General features: G+C 42.4%; 1 protein-coding gene across 5 annotated transcripts in view; it reads right to left on the bottom strand.

The window, feature by feature from the left end:
* Positions 1 to 18304, bottom strand: part of SASH1 (SAM and SH3 domain containing 1) — a 535527-nt gene that overhangs the window by 102945 nt on the left and 414278 nt on the right. For 2 of the 5 annotated variants that reach the window (XM_042017469.1, XM_042017470.1), the window contains exon 1: positions 18102 to 18252. The exons of 2 other annotated variants lie outside the window; for them this stretch is intronic. In XM_042017469.1, coding sequence (XP_041873403.1) covers positions 18102 to 18197 — 96 coding nt within the window. In that variant the 5' untranslated portion in view covers positions 18198 to 18252. Of the gene's footprint in view, positions 1 to 18101; positions 18253 to 18304 lie in introns of those variants that run through there. One more of the 5 variants, XM_042017473.1, reaches the window with a different exon arrangement.

Genomic DNA, 18304 nt, shown 5'->3' with positions numbered 1-18304 from the left:
AGAATTAGTTCTGATATGCATGTGAATACCAAAGGAATCCACTGGGATTCCTGTTAATGGAGTGACTACAAAGAAAAGTTGGAACGATTTGACACTTATTATAAAGTTAGAATTTATCGGTCACTGCACATCAGTTAGTTTAATGCCTTGGCAGAATCCTTTGTATTTGACATCTGAAAGTGTAAAAGAGAAAAATGTTTTGCTAGAGAGCTCTGCTGGCTGTAAAATTAAGTAAAAATACATTCATATTTTAATAGTGTAATAAAATGAAGACACTAATAGCTAAGGAGGAGTAACAGACTTTGCTAAGTAACAAATACATTTGATGAACCTGCACGTGTATCTAAATATTAGGCACTAGCAGAGCATGCATACTTTCTGCATAAACAAGATTTTTAGAAAAATCTTCCAAAAATACAACTATTTTACTCTATACTTCTCTATCTCAGAATCTGAAAAACGTATTACAAAGCTGCGTATTCCAGTGTGTCCTCCTCCTATTCTGGCATATATTAGGAATGTCAAAAAAGACGTCTTGATTACTGGATATATATGCTCACTCTCCCAGCCCCTGGGTGAAATTCATGTAACTGCATGAATCTCAGAAATGTAAAAAGATGTGGATGCTACAAGCCTGTTTGTTCAGCGAGACAGATGGGTCTCCATCTGTACATGGCAATGCATATTACAGCACACAGTGCAACTACACGAGTTCAGAACTTAAAAGCCACTGCAGCTATGGCCACAGCACATGCATAATCTGGGATCTTAGGAACGGGTCAGAAACTAGAAGGAAGACAATCTGACTTTTTTTCCTATTAAAGTATAAATGAATGTGGAAATGGCACTGGCAAAGAGAAGGTGCCCTTTCACAACGCTCAGCAATCATGCCCTGGCAAAGGCACGTTTTTTGACCTTCACAGGCCAAGATGAGAAAAATCCATTTCCATGCCTGAAACACAGGACTACTGTGTGGAGAGTCACTGTAAACATTAGCAGCTAATTTCTGGCAGTTAGATTTTAACAGGGACGCCTACTAAAAATTTGTGGAACATGACCTTGCATTTCAATAATACCTTTGGTTTGGAAAGCTCTAAGAAGTACATAAATGAAAGCCAGAATGTGGGCCAGAGCAAACAGGCTTGTTTGGGGAGGGGAGACGGGTAAGAGGGAGGAGGGACCAAAAAGCAGTGAAATAAGAACATCTACTGAGGGAAAATCTATTTGTGCCTAATAAACATCCTATTTTTGACAGGACTTCATCTACATAGCACACATCCTACAAGATGTTTAAAGTTAAGCAGAACTACCTTAGCTAGAAAGCAAGGGATTATCAGATTTTCATGGGACAACTTTGACTAAGATGCCAGCCCTTTTTAGATGTTTTTACTAATCATAAAAGCTTGAGAAACTTTGCATCCTTCCCTCAGTGACCTTGGACTCGTGGCAGAACTCTTTGCATTCCAAAATCTACTAATACCTGAATTCAGGCTACAGCTGATTAATCTGAGACACTGTGTTCCAGGTTCCTTCCCAGTGCTTTCTAAGGAGGCAGATTGAAATCAGATCCAAACCTTTTCCAAACAGAGAGTTAAGCCTGCATCCACCTCTCTGGCTAGAGCTTGCATCTCATTTTCTACAATAATACACAGTGAGGACAGGCATCTATAGGAAAACCTGCAGAGCTTCATGATAATCCTATCTGTTCCACAGTTCTGACCCTCTTACCTGTCCCTTGCTACCAATGTATTTCTACTAGGAACAGGGCTGATGTTTTGCCTTCTGGCACAGCTTCAAAATGGTTGCATTAAAAATGAACCCAACAAGCTTCTAGAGAAACATTCTCTTCTATTCTTAGGGCTCAGAAAGGACAGTCTTCCATTCAGCAGAGTTAACAATTCCACTATCCATGCAATGACAGGTTCAAAGTCTGTCTTGACAGTCAGCAGGGTCAGAAATGTGAATGAGACAGAAGTGCAAGGCCAGGCAGCCAGCGCTTGCCTTGATTTCAGAAGGCATAAAATACTCAGTGTACAAGTCATGACATTTTTATATTGAGAACAGCTATTTTTGAGGATGCTGAAAAGTTGTCATGATTCCCTTGACCTCTCTCTAGCCGGACACTGTGAGAACAAAGAGAACATACAGAGCAGACCGATTCAATAGACTTTCCATTAAGTTTTATGGCATCTGAGGGTTGAGTCATTAAACTATGCGGCTTTACAGACAGAGTTACAAAAATAGATGTGATGCTACTGTGTCAAGCTCTCTGCAGCATGGTTAAAATGGTTATAGATTCTGTACAATAAGCAGAAAGCACAATGATATCAAAGATTTTGCAGCACTTATCTGAAATAACTCATACAACCCACTGAGTTCAGAGTGGTCACTCTAGACCCAGAAAATTGAGATTAAACTACAGCATTATGTAAGGTTTTTTTCTTTTATATACATATATATGAAACTTTTCCTTATCTTTACATCAAAAAAAACCCTTACTCTTTCAAAATTCTGCAAATAAAGTGTTTCCTTCACCAGTAGCACAATAGTCTTTTTCACCCCCTCTTTTTACTCTAAAGCCCCAAAGTCTTTGTCAAGAAGGCGCAACAAAGCATTTCTGGAAAAAACATTCTGAGTGTGACTTCTGCTTTCCCTCTGTAAATTAAAATAAATTTGAAAGCATACTACTGGGATCCCTCTTTGTAGCTTGCAACCAAGGGAGTCCTCTGTGGAAAAAATAAAAATATATGCATGCTAACCAAAAAGTTGCATCTATGTAAATGTACATTCCAACATACTTAAAATGTCAGTATTTATCACAAGTAGAACCAGGTCTTGACAGACAAGAATATATGCAAATTTTATTCATGAAAGTTAGTTCAAAGCACCCTTAATGTCCAACTTCCCTAATAACAGTATACTATCTTCTATCCTCCTTTCCCTGACGTGCTCTGCACTAAGCTCATCAAAATGGAACTCAAAACCCTTGTCTGCTCTGATACCCAAAAGGCCACAACTACCAAACAGACTGGTCAGCAGTCAGGTACAAGTTGCCACTGTCAGCTTGTAGAGCAGAGTAAGTTAACTCCTTAAGCCATGCAATAGCTGCACCTGACATCACCTCTCATTAGTTTTGTCTCCCTTGCTCTCACTGCCTCTTCCTTTTGCACAGTCTGCTGAGACTTTTTCTCAGATTGAGTGAAAATTTGTCAGTTCATGTGCACCAGCTGCAGTGGATTCTAGCCTGAGACTTGGAGCAGAGGCAAATGGTAAACAAAAGAATGGCAAGGGTTAAGAAATGTACATATATCTGATAAAAGCAGATTATCTCCTGCACTAAGGAGATGGAGGTGAATTTCTGGTTCCAGATTTGGGAAATTTAGCATATATTACGGGGGTGGCTTCATGTCTGAGGTAAGTCAGGGTCTAAGAAAATAGATATGCAAAAGCCAAACATCTCAAGTAGATGATGAAATAAGTATTTCAGGGAGTTAGCCATATCAGCTGCAATAGTGAAGGAGTTCTTATTAAAGCTCTTTTCCTTATGTTTAGTAGCAGCACAGTATGACAAAACCAAATCTTCTGTAATATATGGGACTACATAACTGAGGTGTGAGTAATCATTAAAATAGTAGTGTGAAAAAATCTAAACAGAAAACACGTAAAGAAAAAATATTTGGATATTTAAAGGCAAAACAGAGTAGTCAACAGTATTTCAGGACAAGTGTGTAAGCTCAGCAAGTCTTGTTTACATTTTTTCCCCAAGGTGTTAAAGTTGGTCAGAGAAAGCAAACTTTGGTAATGGTTATGTGCTAGTTTTACTAACAAAAGGACTTTTCCAAGTGTCAAGGCAGGAGAGAATGACTGCCTTTAGTTTAAACTGTGCTATGCTTTTCCCCTGGACAGTTTGGCAGGAGGAGGACACACCTTGTCCAGAAAAAAGGAAAGTTCACTCAAAAAAAACTTCTCATCCTTTTTTCTCTGTTCCCCCTGCCCATTTCCCTTGCCTCTTCAGTGTACTGTTGTGCACTCCTTGCTGCTTTACTTTGAGAGCCAGGCCCCAGATCCTGGGCAGGTCCCTATGGACAGCAGTTTCCCCCAGCCTACCAAAACCCAGCAGTACCGGCTTTGGACATGCACCAGTAAAAGAGAACACTCCATGCCTTCCCTCATTTCTTAGCACCCCAGCAGCTAAATCCTGCATGGGACCTTCCCCCCAGCTACAGCTAATGAAGAGTAGAGGAGAGAGCACAGTCCCCTCCCACTCCGAAGGAAATCCAGCACTGGAAAAGCCCAGCAGGGATGCAGTCACCCCATGTTTCTCATGGCTGGATTAGCCCATCATCTCATCTGCGCTTACATGGCAAGAACTACGGGACAGCACTGCACCTTGCATCACCCAGCTCGGCAATGAGCAGCCCAGCATTTAGAAATCCTGCTCTTAAGAAGATGGGTGTGACAGCAAGCACAATTACTCCCACTTGTGCCATTTTGGAGGCTGACTTCCAAGAGGAAGGTGCTCTCCTGCTATCCATGTTAAGGTTTCAGAAAGGGCAAAGGAAATCTCAGAATATCTGCCTTCACTTCAAACTCTGTTTTTACAAAGCATGAAAAAACACTGCTCTGTACACCAAGGCATGACAGGATCTCTCCTCTTTTTTGGGAGTAGGTACGGAAATCAGCAATCTTGGTTGAGGCACCCATCAGCACAGAGCACTGTGTGCCCCAGAGATGCAGTCCTTGACTTACTATTGCAAGCACAGAGGTGCAAGCTTCTAGCTATGGAAAGCCAGAATGCTGATGTTTAAACTGCTTTCTCAAACTCTGCTACTTTTCTGTTTCTTCCTGCTAGAAATTCAGCAGCTTGCAGCCTAGAGGATACACCCGACACTTCTACATAAGCAGGGACTAACCTCACCCTCACTCCTACCACTTCCTGACGGGGCGTCTTTTACCGGGAAAGGAAACAACTGTAATTGAGCATGGCAGCAATCCATGTTTCCCCCTGTAATCTTAGCAGCAGAAATGGTTTCCTGTAGCTCCCACAAGAAGCTGCGCCCAGGCTCCCCTTCACCAATGCCGCCCATCCCGCCTGCCTCTGCTATCCCTGCAAACCTGCAGGGACTGCATGCCCTGTGCTGGCACAGAGGAGTGGTATTAATAAACTATCTTAAATAGACACCCCACATTCATATAAATAATCTGAAACCAGAAAGGCTGACTCTGCCCTGAACCACTTCAGTGAAGCCTCAGCTTTTGACTCTTAACAGAGGCATGGCACTGTTAACACAGTCTCAACCACTGCAGGTAGCATACAGATGAACTAAATATAAAACTGCTCGTGCAAAACTTCATGGTGCTGGGCTCAGGTTTTTTATCGCCTTAACTAAGCTTCTTCAAGTCTCTTTGGAGAGTGTTTTATTTAGGAACAGTAAAGCACAGTTATCAGGGGGTTTCAGTTCATTTAATTAAGTTGAATACAATTACACTCCAGTGGGTCTTAAAAATGCAAGAATCTATTTAAATATTATTTAGATGCATATCTTTTAACTACCACAGATTGCACAGGGCTTCATGTTTATATCAATTAGGGATATCAACCTAGCAATAAAGAACTCTATCTCTTGCCAGCTTATAATCCTTTCCACTCTGGGATCCCATATTTTATTTACTCATTTCCCTTTATCTGTGTACAGAAAAGATGGGCTTTTTGCATTCCTGTGTGCTCACACTGCTTCATCATTGCCAAAGTACTTTCTAATTAGGCTAAATAGGCCTCTTACACAAATAAAAGAGGAATATTTCTGCCCACCAACAGAGCATATCCTATGGAGTCTGGGTTTGAATAACTGTGTGGTTGCTGTATCTCCCAGGTATTTCAAGCCCATATTTCTCTGAAGGGGTGACATGAAAAGATGTCATGTGCCTGTTTCAAGGAAGTGCTTAATCCTGTGGCTGCTGTCAGTCCAGTGGCTCTGCCCACTGATAAGAGACATGGGGATGTGAAGTGAAGCTGCATCAGAGCAAGTTCAGATGGGACATTAGGAAAAGATTCTTCACTAAGACTGTGGTCTGTCACTGGAACAGGCTCTCCATGGAACTGGTCACAGCACAAAGCCCGTCAGAGTTCAAGGAGCATCTGGACAATGCTTTCAGTCTTATGGTTAAGCTTTAGGTAATCCTGTGAGGAGCAGGAAATTGGACTAAATGGCCCTTATGGGTCCCTTCCAATAAATATTCTGTGATTCTATGTTGCTTTTACTGGAGACTGAATGAGTTACTCAAGTGTTGCACATCACAGAGATGCACCTCAAACTGAAGCACAGAACAGTTTGAAAAGCGCCATATGGCTAAAGGGATCATAGAGAGCAGAAGCTGGCAGAACCCCAGTGTTAATGAAGCTCGCAAAAACCACTGTCTCTCTACAAAACCTGGTAGCTGATTCTCACCGACCCAAGGCCCTGAACCACAGGCTGAAAGAAAACAGCTGTAGATAAAGACACTTGGACTTAGCTGGCAAGCTAAGCCCTCACTTGAGCAACATCTCAATGCATAGCAACTTGAACATCAAAAGGAGAACATCCTGCTAACTAACCATTTGTCAAAACAGCTGTCATGCCAAAGAAAAATATCTCACCTAGTTGTAAAAGTGACAGTAACATGCAAAGAAAGTCTCAGATGGAAGGAGTTTTCTCACAGACTCTGCTTCTCAGATGAAAAAAGTGACCACAGTCTCAGGGAACACCACCCCATAAACCCAGCAAGAGTGGCACGACCACCTCTGTACCAGGATGCATCTGAAGCAACACAAAACCAGAAGGACACTCTCTGAGCAAGATGTTACACCACTTTTCACAGTACGTACCATTATCAGTTTCAAAACAAAGGATGTACAGTAAATAAGCTCCTTCGTTCACAGAGAATTAGGATTTGAAAGAAAACAAAGATTTTGCTGTAAGACTCTTTCAAAAGGAAAGGAAAATCATGTATTTTCAGATATGGCAATCTCTTCAAAGCTGGAGAGGTGCAGTCTGGTTCAGAAGGAGTTACATGCGACCAGAGCAACAGGGCATCAGACTGTCTCCATGAAAAAATTAATTGCACTCTCATCCCCAGCTTGTTTTAGCTAACCAGCCTTCTGCTACAAATTACCCATTCAAAGCATCTGCTGGTAATACCTTGATGGGTTAGTTTTACATTACTCATACACACATCAATGGTTACCCACCTTTAGCCTGCATTTGTCTCTAAGCAAAAACAAAACAAGGTGCAACCGACTAGATGTGAAGGCTTACTTTGCACTCTGATATCCCTACTCAGTGCCTGAAATAAGCCTTTTCATTTCTGAACCAAGCTTAAGTCTCCATTATTTATTTCCCATGTGCTCCTGATGTCCACACCATTCAGCCACCTCCTCTGGGCCTCCACAAAGCCAGCCTGCACACTGACCTTCCTCTGCCAAGGTCCCAGTGCGTGCTCCAGTCATTTCCTGCCATGAAGGCGGCAATTCTTCCTTTCACATGATCCTTCTAAATCCCTCTTCCTAGCAGTTGCAAGTTACCCTTCTCCGCTGGGACTCTTTTCACTTTTCTGGCCACAGAAATACAGCTCTGGATACTGACTCACTGCACCTCCATCCCCTCTCATCCTCTGTTTCTGCTTTATATGAGAGGTATTTTCCTAAGAGGGGCGTATGTCTGGAGAAAAACCCCTGCTTCAGTCTTTTAATTTTTTGGTTTTGTAAACTGCTCAAGCGCCCCCAGCAACAGATCTGCCTACGAAAGGCAGAAGGGTCAGCAGGAGTTAACATACCTTTTTATATCCCTTTCCTCTCTCTTTCATGGCAGTTTATAAAAAAAAATAACTATCTGTAAGCATTCTGCAGTAGTTGTTATTAGGTTTGGCAGACGAAAAATGAAGATTTGTACAATCTTTTGTATTCTATGTACACTTGAGACAAGAATTAAAACCCACAAGTAACTTGGCAAAGATTACTTGAAGAAAGTACCATTCCATCAGAGAGAAAAAGCAGCATTGAGAACATCCACAGGTTTTTTTTTCCTCCTACTTTTGGTAATTAGGAACTCAAACTCCACACTGACCAAACCCAGTGAGACTCATCATGACTAGGATAACAAGGATATGCAGAAGGATGCCTTTCCCTTCTCATTTATGTGTGACCACACACCGTATGTGTGATGAAGCTACTCTTCATCATCACTACCATGCCAGTATTTTGGTGAGGTCCTTGACCTTATGTTCTCTGTTAATTTCCTGAGTTTAGATAGCTATCATGCAAAGCTTAGGTTTTACAAAGTTTATCCATCTGCACATATATACTCACTCCCTGACACAAAATCTAAACAATACATTGCTGGGTTTGGGCTGAGCAGGAAACAATACACTTCACTGAACTGAAACACCCCAGTGTCCCTTCAATTCACTACACTTCAGAACATGGCACTACAGTGGAGAAGGACTGCACAGGATTAGACTCCATTTCTTGTCTCATTGTAAGACACTCCAAATAAAGGTAGGTATAATTAGAGAGGAAAACAGAATTTTTAAGGATGGGCAGTCCTTTTTGCACTACCTACAACTGAGCAGTCTCCACTGATTAAACAAGAAACAAAACAGACCTTTCCCCCAAACCTCAGAAGAAAAATTTCCTCTAGAAATTTCCTCTCCTTACCAGGTTTCTTGGTTTTGAAATACAGTATCTTTACCAGTCCTCTGATAAAATGTTGCACAGGGAAATCTTTCTCCCCAACCTTTGTATAAAACATGATATATCCCCAAACACACTCTGAAGCATCATGTTTTTCAAGTGTAAACATACAGTCATCTTGAAGATGGAAACCTGAAGACAGGAACCACAACTGACATACAACATGTAGTCTGCCCACACCTTTTCCTGTTTTACAATGGTTATTTATGAATTCTAAGGTGGGAAAGAAACCTAATAATAGAGTGGAAATCACAACCTCCAAGTTGTGGTGGATATTATGTATGAACGCAAACACACTTATGTATAAAACAGGATTTTTCTTATTTTCATCCTCAGAGATTATGAACTGCAGTTTAAATGCAAAGGACTTATCATCAGCTTTCAGAGCTATTGCACTAAAGTGGCCAACCACTGAAAGCTCCAAAACTCACAAGTATCAAATATTATTCTGTACAACTAAAGGCTACGTTAAGTCTATGCAGTGATATTGATAACAATATGAAAGCATGTATGACATGGATGGTGAAAAGAGATGACTCTTAATTTAGCAATAGAAAATAAGTGTTTTCAATTTGCATTCCATCCCTAGGATTGCACTAGAAATTTCTGGTGTAAAAACCCCTTTTGGCTGAGTGGCAATATGCAGGATGTGTCTGCTGGAAAACTGCGAGCACAGCATCCAAAGGGAAGGAAAGTGTTTCAGAACTGTAACAGATATGGATAAACAGAGATAATAAACAGGCAGAACACAAACATACAAACATCCCAGCAAATGTAAAATGTGTAAAACCCACAGATTCTTAAGCAGTGACATATAATTTCTAAAGGTATATCTTATGAATCACAAGATATTATTCTGGCAAGCGAAATACCTTAAAAGCCTAAAATGCCATTTTTTCTGAAGTGCAATGTAATGATACACAATCAGCTCTAGCACGTGTTTTCATCCAAGCTCCAGCTGTGGATGTGCACTCGCCGACGGAACTTTTAATAGTGCCACCATGGTGCAATGAGCTCTCATGTTTCCTCCATCGAGTTAGACTGGGGTTACAGTGAAGCCAAGAGCAAGCTCTGCAGAGCAGGGTCAGCCTGTGCTGGCATTGAAAGGGGCAGGAGGCTCAACTCATCTGAACTTGTGAAAGAACAACAAAAGATGCATTTTCCTTTCTTCTTAAAAGCCTACAGGCCAGACATTGCTCGGCTATAAATAAACTTGTGCCTTAGGCTCCTGAAGTTTCTATGTAAACAGTGCTGAAAGCAGACCCTTTATCTTTTGTTTCTTTCTTTATCTTTTGTTTTCATCATACGTATCAGCACTGCACAAAGCATCTTCAGTTGCAGGTGAGAGGGTTAGGAGCATCTCACAATCAAAAGATTGCTCATATACTCTCAATTTAATATTGTAACAAGCATAGTACTGTTTCCACTATCATCTATCAGCTCTTGTCATGCTTGCTGCAAAGCTTTCAAAGCATTGCTTTTATTATTATATTAAACAGTTACCTAATCTCCTTTACACACACTCCCACACACAAAGAATATACTCCAGGTGGAGAACACCATGAGATTAAATATTAGTAGGCTGTTACCCACAAAGAGCAAAAAGCACTGCATATCATCATAAATACAGTGACAATAACGAAACATTAAAGGATGTATTCTTGATAATTGTATTACCATGCTTGTAACCTTCAGGGTGTATGTTTACCCATGCACATGAAAACAGACATATTTTCTCCATCTGGAGGCCTGATGGCACAAACTGACCTCAAGAGCATATCCCCATGTCCATGCAGGGTCACAGGGAAGTCAAATCACCAAAGTTTAACGGGCTTGTAGCAGAGCAGATCCATAACAGCACTCCAACCAGATCGCACTCAGATTGTGACACGGATATTAGAAACCAGTTCTCCAAATTATTGTATGACTTTCCATTAAAAAGCCTGAAATGTGATTTATAAATCATTGTTGTATTATATTCTTAAGTTTGTCCATCCAATTTTCCAGCTACACCCTGCTTAAAACTGTTTTCCAGATAGGTTATACAATCCCCACTCTCAATTTTCAGCTCTTCACAGGAAACGTGCCTCTAAAACTAGTACGTAGCTCAAAAATGCTTATACAGGTGTCATTAGAACTTAAACCATTAGGTATTTTATTATACTAATCTTAGTTCAAATAAACCCGGTCTTATAAGTCTGTGTTTCAAAACATGGCAGTAGACAAGAAAGCTCTGCTATTACCGTAAGCCAGGAAAAATGTTCCCCTTGCCTCAAGAAGATGAAAGCAGAGCCAGCATGCCCACACCTGACCCACACCACAGCAACTGCACTCTGGGGGAGAGGGCACAGGTAGCTCCTTTTAAAGTCGTTATTTTCAATAATGGAAATCTCTGTTGTGAATTCTTGTGCCCAAAAGGTGTTGTAATTTTTCCCTGCCAGTGAGTTAAGTCTCTTGATGTCACGCAGAAGTAAAACCCCTTCGTATCTCTTTATCTAATCCCACAACATGTCTACATGTATTTTAATGGAGAATATGTTTTTATAGTAGAAACTTGATTTTTAGATTTGCACATATGAAACCCAGTTTCTTCCTTTTGTCCCATGAAAAACACAGAATTCAGATCCTTGCAAAGTCACCTTAGCATCCCTGCAGTCACAACCACGTTCCTCCTCCTCCCACCACTAGTAATGGCATCAGACAAAGTGCCAGGTTCATTAGTCATCAGCTGCACCAAGCGATCACCAAGAGGAAAATTGTTAGCAGCACTTAAAACAGATATTGTGACAAATCACTTTGCTGGGTCATTACAAAGTAATTCCTATTCATCCTGTGTTTCTGAACCTCCTAAAGTACGAACGCAGCGTGTACTACAGCCGTTAATACTGTGACAACAGGGTAAGTAGAAAAGAAGAAAGCCCAGGCTGCTGCATTAATGAAGAGCTACAACCATAGATTCCAAATGACAAGAGGGGGACCGGAAAGGTGCAGGAAGCGGGGCGGGGTGCACCAGCACCGACCACCCTCTCCTCTACAATGCCACCTCTGAAAGGAAAAAAATCCAGAAGGAACATAGCCCAGGGCCAAATCTGAAACAGTTCAACTGGGTCTGGAAGGAGAAATTCTGACTCAAACTCCTTTGCCCTGGGCACTACCCACTCCCTCTGTCCCTTGGCCTGGTGCCACATCCAGCAGTGACCCCGTGCTGCATTGCTGCGCCCTGGTCCCTACACTCTGCTCCTGTTTGCACAGCACTTTATACAATCAGCACTTATTTACGCAGATTTCTAGACAGCATCAGACTAAGTTAAATCAATCATTATCTACTTCTGGAAAATGTCATTTGCTCTAAGATATGCTACAAGTAAGAGGTTCTCACCTGACTATAGAAAATGGTAGCCAACATGTGTAGCACAGTACATTGCACTCCATGTAATAAAAATCCTTTAAGTGCTTATGTGCAACACCATCTCATTTTCCACATCAATCTTCACATTTTCTTTCTATTTAGAGACTGCCATTTTTTTCATATCCACAAAAGGAAGAAGGCATCATTACAGGCAAATTCTGGCGATCTTGTATTCCACTGCTCTTAAAAAACAGAGAGAGATTGGTTGACTGACTTTCAAAAGATGAAAAAAGTATGAAGAAAAAGAGTATTTCCAAGTTGGTATTCACAGCAAATCAGCAAGAGAAAGAATTTGCTTTCAAGAAAGAATGAAGAAGGCACCAGAACCAAAAGCTCTTATCACTCCTCATGGCGTAGGGTCTTATGGGGACTAAACTCTCTGATGGAGACATCTGTTTTATGTGCCCTGATGTGCAAGAAAAAGCAAAGACCAAAGGTTATCTCTGTGAGCTGTCTTTCTTCATAAAGGGATTAGCATTGCTGGGCATAACATTTCATGGAAAGGGAAAGGAGATGCAACAGGTTAAGTTTAAATTATAGAATTGAATCCAACACCTAAACTGACAGTCAGTCGCTCTCTGTTTTGACTTCTTTATTTGAAAGCAAAATACCCTCTGTGGTTTTGTAAAATAGGAAAAATAATATCTGCTAGTTTGAAAGCAGAGATCAGGCCTTCTGGGTTTATCCTCATTGTTGCAAGTGGAATGTGATTTAGAAAACGTGCTCCAAATAGAAGTTGGAACAAAAATGTTTTGAATCAGAATATCCCAAAGCACTTTTTCAGTTAATTACACAGTGCCACAGGCACTTTGCTGACATGTCTTCAATAAAAATCATAAAAAATGAGTATATTGCATTTTCAAAAGCACATTCTACCTGAAGCACCTATTCAGTTGCCTGCAGTTTTCCACAGAGCTGTGCTGTGTCCATGATTTCAGCAGGAGTGGCCTTTTGGTGCCAATCTGACACCAGAAAAACAGCCACCCAAAGAGAAACTGGGAGAGCAACAGAGTAGAGATTTCCACTGGAGGTTACAGTGATTTAAGGATGGTTTAAGGAAGAGCTATCCTGGAAGCAATCTTTGGCTGGTGTTAGCTGCCACAACTCCTCCTGGCAGTTCTACAACTGCTTTTATCGGTCAGGGATCTACTTCCCTGATCCTTCCAGATATCCAGACTCCCTGGCTTAATATCAAATTCCTCTTCCCGAAGTATGTTAGGCAGTATCCAATTACATGTTATCACAGTACCATTATCAGCTGGCGTCTTTCTCTCTTTTGGTTTTTTTCTTTATTACTTTGATAAGAAATTCAAATAGTCACTTAAACATGGAGACCAAGATAGATTATATATGTAAATAGTAGGGCTCTTGGTAGCCAAGTGAGCTTTATTGTCCTCAAAATACTCTGTTCTCTTCAACTAACAGCAGATGGTGGGAAAGGACTGGTTTTCTCTCAGCATAACTGCAAAATACTATCAAAAAAGAAATAATTTTCTTTTTGTTTCACTTGTTATAGTTGATTCAGTAGTTTGAAACAAGAAACTAGCTACCGCTTTGAAATAAAAAGCTGGAAAAACTTCTAATTTTGTGGCATCTCTTTCAAGTTCTGCTGTATCTTTTGCATCTTGGCCATTGAAGACAAAATTTTCTCACACAAAAAAGACACTTTCTTTAGTGAAATTCCTGCTCTATTAAAATTGTTTCGTTTTGCCAGTGATTTCATTAATGTCACGATTTAACCCAGATCTCTCCTATCTATATGAGAAGGAAGAACTTTGCATAAACAAGAGGGGCACTGGAATGTCTTCCCTGTACTAAGGTCAATAGCCCACGTTTCAAAAGCACATCTTTAAAAGAATGAAGTTCATGATTTTCACTTCATATTACAATTTGTTCTCAGATCTCATCACATACAAACCTTCACACCTTTAGCAACAAGGACTTTGCTATCGCCACATCAACACATGATTCTATGCCAAAAATACCCATTTTTATAGCATTGAGTTTTGGTGATGCAGAGAATTTATTACTACTCACAATCCACTGCTCTCTAAAACCTTAATACACTTCCACCATCCACTGTTGCTTTGAAACACTGAAAATTAAAATTATTCAATACATTCCAACACGTGCTTGCTACAGACTATGCAAAAGCTTTTGGGTATAATTTTGTTATCTAGCGAGTTCCATTAACAGCACAAATAGCTTGAGGTGCTTATACCACAGCTGCACCTATGGAATATTTCATTAGAAAAGTGCAAAAGGGAAAAGCCACATTTACTTCAGCAAAATCCTAGTACAGCTGCAAGCATACACTCAGTATTTATCAAGTATAGAGATATTATGTGACTTCAAAGTCCATAAAATATGCTCCTTACAAGCAGCACTTGACAACCATTTGTTTCCCCTGCAGACCTGGGATCTGCCACCACAGGTTCCTCCTAATGAGTTCCTATTTGAAGGAACATAAGTAAAAATACACAAACAACGAAATATATTTATCCATATAAATATGGAGAGGGGCTCAATTTGTATTTCAAGTAACTTCAGTACTGAATACCAGCTGGGCTGACACTATGGCCTCTCCTCCTAATTCAGCACCTAGAGCAGACACTACCACACTCCACAAGGCTTTCAGCAGGTCCAGCGGGAGGAAGGCAACACCTTCCCCTCCTCTTCCCCACTGCTTTAACTTCTCAGTATGAGGGCAGAATCAGGCATTTTATCCCTTTTCTAAAAAACATCTTTTTTACTGTCAGGACAGCAAATTGGTGGAACAGGCTGCACAGAGAGATTGTGCAGTTTCTGTCCCAGGAGCTTTTCAAGACATGACTGGATAAAGCCCCAAGCAACCTCACCTGACCTCAGAGCTCTCCCTGCTTCGGCTTGAGGATAGGTTAGGTGCTGCCTGAGGTTCTTTCCACCCTGCATCATCCTACAATCATGGCTTAAGAATGCATTTTTCTCTTTCATTCAATCAACAAACTTTTGATGATCACCTTCTTTCTTCATTTCATTCTAGTTTTCTCCTTCCAAGATCACAGAATCATAGAATGATGTCTGTTGGAAGTGACCTTAAAGATCACCTAGTTCCAACCTCACCTGCCATGGGCAGGGACACCTTTCACTAGAGCAGTTTGCTCAGAGCCTCATCCAACCTGGCCTTGAACACTTACAGGAACGGGGCACCCACAACTTGAGGCAAATTGTCCAGTGCCTAAGCACCCTCACAGTAAAGAATTTCTTCCTAATATCTAATCTAAATCTACCCTCTACCAGTTTAAAGCCCCCATGTCCTGTCACTACATGCCCTCATAAAAAGTCTTTCTCCATGTTTGTTGCAGGCTCCCTTTTAGATACTGGAAGCCTGCAATTAGGTCACCCTGAAGCCTTCTCTTCTCTAGGCTGAACAATCCCAATCTCTTAGCCTTTTCTTCACAGGAGAGATGCTCCATCCCTCTGACCATCTTGGGAGCCTTCCTCTGGACTTGCTCTAACAGGTCCATGTCCTTTCCTGTATTGGGGACCCCAGAGTCGGATGGAGCACTGCAGGTGGGAGGCTCACAAGAGCAGATCTTGGCTTTTCTCTCCCGCCTCTCTCCCTCTGCTAGTGCATTCCCTTGGTAGCTTTCAGGCTGTTGCAGGGCCAACCTGGCCAGCCTATCACTGCACCAACTTTTTCATTCTTAGAGCCATCCCCAGTGAATCACTCTGGTGTCTACATCTGTGCTCCCTAGACAGTTTGAGTCATGAACTGCTACAGATCCCAGGAAATTAAGACCCATACTCTCACATAATTGACAATGCAAAAGAAGTAAGCCACCTACACAGGCCACTGATGTGGTATCACGGACTACAACCAACCAGCTATAGACTTCCATTTGGAAGCCACAAGTCTAGTTTACTGCTTGCCTTCTACAACACAGGTTTGAAAGAGACAAAGCTCTACGCACCACAAAGATGAGCAGTGAAAATGGCACTGGAACAACTTCTTCCTTGCCTTCAAACAAGGACAGAGCACTCAATTCAGATTAGGACCTTATTTTGCAGCCTCAAGAACTAGAAACTCTTTAAAAATCTTAATCTGAAGAAAACTGACAGCTTGCAGGGAGAAGAGCTTCTGTCTTCCCTCTTATAGGAGACCCAACACAAGGTATCTTTTCGTATTTGTAACTGTGTTGCAACACAAAACACTGAAGTAAGAAATGCTAATAATACTGGGTGATGTTTGCAATTGATATAAACCAGCAACTTCATAGTCACAAGTTGATTCTTTTCTGTAAAGCTGACCAACTCTACCACATAATTTTAGTATAGTTTTAATAGAAGACAAATAGTAATTAAACAGATCTGTTTTCCCAGGAAGGAAACTAGCTTGTATGGCCAAAAGAAACCTATTCAAATTATTAGTTGTGTGACAATCAGATCTTTTTCTGCACTGAGCTTCAGCATGCTAGGCTGTTGGTCTGGCCTCCTCAAACACTCCTTCCCAGGCATCCAATAGCACTTTGCTCTTACTAAATGCAGTACTGAAACCTGCCAGAAAAAGAGAGAAAGAGACTGTTCATAAAGTACCAACTGTGTGCTCCTTACAAACTGGCAGAACTGACTCTGTTTGCATTCTTAGATTAAAATCATTAACAGTAAAAAAGTGTACGCAGTTGGGTGCTATTAAACTGAATGTCATGTCAATGGAGAATTTCTGTGAAGAAAAGGAATGACACAGGGTTTTTTAACCTGACTTTGAATATTAACAGTAAATTCCACGTGGTAAAAAAAGGCAGCATAAAATGCTAATTAATTTCTCTGTTCAATTCTATAACATTTCTTCTGAATTAAATCCTATGGGTTTACCATTAATTATGTTCCATGGCAGTTTTCAAAAAGTATTTTTCATAATATTCTTGAATGTCTGCTGGTTAAATGTTAACAACAAAAACTAACACGCATCAAGCCTATTCATTTGCTTTTAAAATGAATAAACAGGCACTCCACTGTTGATTACCACATTCCTGTATCACTGGAAGGCTGCCAGCTCCAGTACGTATATAACGTATTTGTTTTTTTGCTGAGTGGCAGTCCTCTGCGGTAATTATCATCTTGGACCTAAAGTAAATATTATTCTCCCGCTGCAAGTAGAAATAAAGGATTGACTCTTCCTGTATTTTACTGTTTGCCATCCAGTCTGTCCTGTCGGTACGCTACGTACCCATTAAACGTAATTCCTTGAGCCCTCGTTACTGGGGCCATCTCTTTTGTCTGTAACCAGTGAATTACGAGGATTAGTCCCTCCTCAGAAGATCACCGGCGCAGAAACTCCATGGGCCGTAACCGAGCAACTCGTCTCCGAAAAACTACCGGGAGTAAGAGCTCCAAAGCCGGCGCCTGGGAGTGCCGCGGGGCCCCGGGAGCGCTGCGGGTCCGGCGGCCGTGCCCGGGAGCCCCGGGGCAGCGGCCCCCACGCGCGGGGCTTCACCCCGAAACACGTGCGTGGGATGCAAAGGCTGCAGCGACACCGCCTCCAGCCCAAACTGCCCTAAATCGGCGGCACGCCGGGACAACAGGGGGACAATGCGCCCATTGATCCGGCTGAACCGGCGCTCCCGGGTGCGTCCCCGCCAGCGGGCAGCCCCTGCCCGGACCCGCTCCTTGGCGGTGCTCGGCGCGGCCCTTCCGCCCCTTCCACCACGACAGCCCGGAGAGCTCTACTCCAGAACCGCGATGAAGGCGGTCACCGACACAGCCCTTGGCTTTGCCCGTGAAGTTAGTTTTTCTGGGACGTATGCGCCCGCACAGGGTGGGCATGCTCTAACTCGGGCAAACTTCGCAGCAGGTGCTGGGAAGACCCGGCGAACGCTCCGCAGCATCTCCATCCCCCCACCCCACCCCACCCCACCCACTCGTCCCGCGGCAGACTGCCCCCGCTGCCGCCCCGGTCCCAGACCCCGTCCCCAGCGCACTCACCAGGATGCCCATCACGTCCGCCCACAGCTGGGCGAACACCTCCGACGTGCCGCTCTCCGCCGGGGCGGCGGGGCCATCCGCCCGCTCCCCCTCCATGCCCCGGCCCGGCCGTCGGATCAACGCCGGCTCCCTGCCGCCGCCGCGGCCGGCCCGCCCCGCCCCGCCATCCTCCCCCGCCCCGCTGCGGCCCGGCCCGCCCCGCC

This window comes from Corvus kubaryi, unplaced genomic scaffold (genome assembly GCF_017639235.1).
Source record: "Corvus kubaryi isolate FWS band 111438036 unplaced genomic scaffold, C.kubaryi_AGA036_p1.0 split3-73, whole genome shotgun sequence".
Lineage (NCBI taxonomy): Eukaryota > Metazoa > Chordata > Aves > Passeriformes > Corvidae > Corvus > Corvus kubaryi.
This window is presented reverse-complemented; position numbering and strand designations above follow the sequence as displayed.